Genomic DNA, 6,000 nt, shown 5'->3' on the forward strand with positions numbered 1-6,000 from the left:
GGAAACATGTTGCTGAGACACCTGTCAGTGACGTATAAACTGTATTCATGTGGATGGTCCAATGATATAATATTGATGACCTCAGGATAGGTCCTCAATATATGTCGGCGGTCCAACTCCCAGCACCCCCACTGATCAGCTGTCATCAGCCCTGAGGAATTGTACAATACAGCTCTGTTCAGTGTGTAGCAGCCACTGCAGATCAGCTCCTAATCATATATGACAGCGGCCACTGGACATTTAATGGATCTGTACAGTTGAACTCTGTTCCATGTTTACATCCGGCTGGAGTTGATAACAGCCAGGCAGTCAGACCCCCACTGATCTGATATTGATGACCTATCCTGTGGTCTTCAGTATTGTAAGCATAGAAAACCCCTTTAATAAGCAGGTCCTCCTGTTATAGTTAATAGGACAGTTATCCATATTTAAAGCACTGATAGGAACATAAAAATTAATTTTGTAATCATCTATTTTACCCCCAGAGACATTCTAATGCGCAAAAACCATAACCACGATGTTGGGAGCCCTCTGATGGGCATCAAGCTACTTGATGTTGGCTGCGGTGGCGGACTATTGTCTGAGGTAACCGAAAACTAATATTGTCAGCAACAATTTAGAATTAATTTAAGTACAAAACCTAAAAAGGGAGCAATTGCAGACTGTAATATTCCATCAGTGATGGCATGCACCCACCTTTAATATCGCCGTTCACAATTCTGCCTTGTAATGGTAACTCTCTATTCATTTTAGCCCGCCCCCATTGTAGTATATGCATGTACTCCTCAAAAAAAATTTCTGTAGACCCTTTCTCTTAGACCATTGTGGCATTCCTCCGTTATTTCTCCTGTAAACGAATGAGTACAGTAATTATAATTCACCCCATTAATGGGATGTGACCCTACACCTTCAGCACTTATTGAACACTTAGAGTTTTGTAGGGGCAAGAAAGAACTGTAACTTCTAGTGGTCAATTTGTTTTATACATAATCAAGAGCATTATCTTGGGAACTTCAAAAGAATGATTTCTAAGAAAAGATGCTGTAGAATTTGTGGAGAATGGTGGAATCTACTAAAATAAGCCAATAATAATCAATGACAAACTCCATTTTAGACCATGTTATGTTTTTCTGTTGCAGCCACTGGGCAGACTTGGTGCTTCTGTCATGGGAATAGATCCTGTAGAAGATAACATTCGCACTGGAGATCTGCACAAATCATTCGACCCAGACCTAGACCAACGTGTCCAGTACAGACATTGCTCCCTAGAAGATCTTCTAGAGAATGACATGGAAAGCTTTGATGCAGTTGTGGCATCAGAAGTTGTAGAACATGTGAACGACGTGGAGTCTTTTATCCAAAGCTGCTTTCAAGTTTTGAAGGTATAAGGATTGGCTTCTTTTTACCATGGTTTGTAACTTTGGTATAATTTTTTCTGTATCTTGTAGACCCTTAAATGCACTGCAGATCAGTGGCATGATGTGTCCCAAGGCTGTGCGCACGAGCAGACGTAGTGAGGATCCAATAGTCTGGCCCTGATTTTACTAAGAATGGCATTGTACAATCCAGTCTCAATGAAAGGGCTTACCGGAGTAAGAGGTGCACGTTAATTAATGAATCAGGTGCACCTTTAACAATTATGCGGGCCTTGCCATAAATCTTACTTCAGTTAGTCACTGGAGCAAGATTTCCGGTGTAAGGTAAGCCAGAACTGATCAAGAATTAGAGGGGTGGACATTGCCATGCCCCTGTCCCACGCTAGCTCCATTCACTTTGGTGGAGCTGGTAAAAACATCAAGTCACAACATTTTTGCACAATCCTATGTTGCACCAACACTTTGCAACTTTTTAAGGTGTTTTAAGAGAGATATATGACGGAAATACCTAAATATATTGAAACCCAGAAGTCTGTACTCCACTTTGTGAACTTATGCCACCTGAGCTATTGTCTTCACTGATCGGTAGTCTTAGGACCCAGACCTCCAATTATCTGCAGGGAATTTTTATGAGTACAATATATGTGTAGAAAAATTTGTAACAAAGTTTAGTTACACTTCAACGTAAATTTAACTTGTCATTGAAGAACATCAAAAATATTCCCTGTACAGACTGAGTAAATATTTGATGCAGACAAGTCTCTTTTCTCTTTCTTGGAAGCCAGGTGGTTCCCTTTTTATTACCACAATCAATAAAACCAAGCTTTCCTACCTTCTTGGAATATTGCTGGCTGAGAAGGTGATGACCCTTGTACCAGAAGGTACTCACGACTGGGACAAGTTCATCTCACCTGTAGAGTTGGAGAGACTCCTTGAATCCAGTAAGTAATTGTTTTAAAATGAATGAGAAAGAAAAAAGAAGTCTCAGAGGAGATACTACATGTGTAAAGGATTGGGGACACTCCTTATGGGTGGAAGGAAGGCGATTCCGGCATCTATATAGGAAAGGGTTCTTTACAGTTAGAGCAGTCAGACTGTGGAATGCCGACCACAAGTGGTAGTAATGGCAGGCACTATAACTGCTTTTAAAGAAGGGTTGGACGATTTTCTCAGTACAAATAATATTGTGGGTTATAGATATTTTAGTGACAAAATGTACAATTGGTGGAGAAAGGTTGAACTTGGTCTTTTTTTCAACCTACAGTACAAACCAAAAGTTTGGACACACCTTCTCATTTAAAGATTTTTCTGTATTTTCATGACTATGAAAATTGTACATTCACACTGAAGGCATCAAAACTATGAATTAACACATGTGGAATTATATACTTAACAAAAAAGTGTGAAACAACGGAAATTATGTCTTGTATTCTAGGTTCTTCAAAGTAGCCACCTTTTGCTTTGATGACTGCTTTGCACACTCTTGACATTCTCTTGATGAGCTTCAAGAGGTAGCTCCTTCCAACAATCTTGATGGAGTTCCCAGAGATGCTTAGCACTTGTTGGCCCTTTTGCCTTCACTCTGCGGTCCAGCTCACCCCAAACCATCTCGATTGGGTTCTGGTCTGGTGACTGTGGAGGCCAGGTCATCTGGCGTAGCAACCCATCACTCTCCTTCTTGGTCAAATAGCCCTTACACAGCCTAGAGGTGTGTTTGGGGTCATTGTCCTGTTGAAAAATAAATGATGGTCCAACTAAACGCACACCGGATGGAATAGCATGCCGCTGCAAGATGCTGTGGCAGCCATGCTGGTTCAGTATGCCTTCAATTTTGAATAAATCCCCAACAGTGTCACCAGCAAAGCACCCCCACACCATCACCCCTCCTCCTCCATGCTTCACGGTGGGAACCAGGCATGTAGAGTCCATCCGTTCACCTTTTCTGCGTCGCACAGAGACACAGTGGTTGGAACCAAAGATCTCAAATTTGGACTCGTCAGACCAAAGCACAGATTTCCACTGGTCTAATGTCCATTCCTTGTGTTCTTTAGCCCAAACAAGTCTCTTCTGCTTGTTGCCTGTCCTTAGCAGTGGTTTCCTAGCAGCTATTTTACCATGAAGGCCTGCTGCACAAAGTCTCCTCTTAACAGTTGTTGTAGAGATGTCTGCTGCTAGAACTCTGTGTGGCATTGACCTGGTCTCTAATCTGAGCTGCTGTTAATCTGCGATTTCTGAGGCTGATGACTCGGATAAACTTATCTTCAGAAGCAGAGGTGACTCTTGGTCTTCCTTTCCAGAGGCAGTCCTCATGTGAGCCAGTTTCTTTGTAGCGCTTGATGGTTTTTGCAACTGCGCTTGGGGACACTTTCAAAGTTTTCCCAATTTTTCGGACTGACTGACCTTCATTTCTTAAAGTAATGATGGCCACTCGTTTTTCTTTACTTAGCTGCTTTTTTTCTTGCCATAATACAAATTCTAACAGTCTATTCAGTAGGACTATCAGCTGTGTATCCACCAGACTTCTGCACAACACAACTGTTGGTCCCAACCCCATTTATAAGGCAAGAAATCCCACTTATTAAACCTGACAGGGCACACCTGTGAAGTGAAAACCATTCCCGGTGACTACCTCTTGAAGCACATCAAGAGAATGCCAAGAGTGTGCAAAGCAGTCATCAAAGCAAAAGGTGGCTACTTTGAAGAACCTAGAATATAAAACATAATTCCAGTTGTTTCAGACTTTTTGTTAAGTATAAAATTTCACATGTGTTAATTCATAGTTTTGATGCCTTCAGTGTGAATGTACAATTTTCATAGTCATGAAAATACAGAAAAATCTTTAAATGAGAAGGTGTGTCCAAACTTTTGGTCTGTACTGTATGTAACTGGAGCGGCGAGGAAAATACTTTATAGTAACCTTAATCACATGAATTAAACCACCATATTTAGTAGTGTTTGTGCTTTTAAAAAAAAAAGCTTAAGAATGCACATATGCATAGTAATGTAAAAACGGCTTTCTAAGTCTTTTTAACATTTTCTCTACGTCTGGCTTCCAAAGCCGCCAAACAGTTAAAAGAAGTGTTCTGGCCATTTATCTGGGACTATCATTCTGGAAGCTGCTCACTATTAATTTAATATGTGTAATAAAACAAAAGCCGGTGACCAAGCCATCGCAAAAGATAATCAAAAAAGATGTTAAAAAAAAGAAGAAAAAAAAGACGCTTCAGGAAAAACACTGGAGCGTCTTTTGCAGGACAAGCTAGGTACTGTAGATACACTGGCATGTTTAGTGCAAAACGTTTTTTTCAGCCTTATAAAATTAAACAATGTTGCTGATATTGGTGTGTGTTTTTCCAGATGGATTTGTGGTGGATATGCTGAGGGGCATGCTGTACAACCCATTGATGGGTTCTTGGCGATGGTTTGATGACACAAGCGTTAACTATGCTATTCATGCAGTGAAGATGGTCGCACAAGAGCAGCCCACAGACGTGACATATGAAAAAGAGCAGGACCAGCCCAAGGCAGCGGAGGCATCCATGTGAAGATGTCATAGACTTCTGTTAATCCAATATTTGATGTCAAGTTTATCATTAAGTGAGGATACACCTATGTTCACACAGTACTAATTATATTACCTTATGGTTTTTTTTTTGCTAAAACATGCTTGACTGATTTCTTGTTAAAGGGAGCCTGTCTCCATGATTTTGCTATATCTGAGAGCAGCATGATGTAGGGGTTTTGTCACTTACTGATCTGCATGTTGTCATTTTGATACACTGTTTTATCTGCTGCAGATCTAGCAGTGATCAGAATGCTGAGCCCTGTATAACAGATTGGCAGTGTTCTGTATACACTGTACGTTGACAGAGAACGGCTAATCAGTGGTGGGAACAGTTGACTAGGAGGAACAAGAAACCTTGTCCTGTATTGGTAATTTCTTGTTAAAACACTGATTATTTTGAAACAGTACAGAGCCTAATAAGTGACACATCATCGGAATCGGGTTCTCAGTCCATACATCAAGCTGCTCTCAGATTACTTAGCAAAAACCTCCTGACAGATTCCCTTTTAATAAATGTGCAAGTGTCAGAAACCTTTTGCTACCTGATTCTGGCAGAAAGGATGTTTGAGAATATCTTGGCAGGCACAGCATGTAATTCTGCTAATTGATGGAAGGATGAAATATAATATGTGCAATTTATAATCAGATAATGGGCTTTTATTTGTCTGATGTGATTTTTGCCTAATCCTTATCAGGTTACTAACACAGATATATAACAGAGCAATACTAGACTATCTGACTTTTTTTCTTTTTTAATAAAGCATATTCCCACTTTCTAAAGGTTTATGGCTTATCCATAAGGGTATGGCATAGATGTCTGATAGGTGCTTGATGTAACATATCTGTAGCTCCAGAAACAGATGTGAACAGAGCCTTACTTAGGTGGCAAGAATTACTTCTTGATCTAAATGTTTGGGCCAGATAAAATAATAAAGCCTATACTCTCCTCCTGTGCTGGCGCCGTTCCCACTGCTCCCGTGCAGTTGTTGTGACATGTGGCTTCAGTGGCACCCCTCCACCTCTCCTCACCCTCTTTTGGAGAAATGGAACATGAAGAGG

At 40.6% G+C, this 6,000-nt stretch overlaps 1 protein-coding gene across 1 annotated transcript in view; it reads left to right on the forward strand.

Annotated features, from left to right (window-relative positions):
- Positions 1-5,721, forward strand: part of COQ3 (coenzyme Q3, methyltransferase) — a 28,001-nt gene extending 22,280 nt beyond the window's left edge. The window contains exons 4-7 of the mRNA XM_069726327.1: positions 486-585; positions 1,140-1,382; positions 2,158-2,317; positions 4,734-5,721. Coding sequence (XP_069582428.1) covers positions 486-585; positions 1,140-1,382; positions 2,158-2,317; positions 4,734-4,921 — 691 coding nt within the window. The 3' untranslated portion in view covers positions 4,922-5,721. The remainder of the gene's footprint in view (positions 1-485; positions 586-1,139; positions 1,383-2,157; positions 2,318-4,733) is intronic.
- Positions 5,722-6,000: the final 279 nt, after the last annotated feature.

The sequence above is a fragment of the Ranitomeya imitator genome, chromosome 5, assembly GCF_032444005.1.
Source record: "Ranitomeya imitator isolate aRanImi1 chromosome 5, aRanImi1.pri, whole genome shotgun sequence".
Lineage (NCBI taxonomy): Eukaryota > Metazoa > Chordata > Amphibia > Anura > Dendrobatidae > Ranitomeya > Ranitomeya imitator.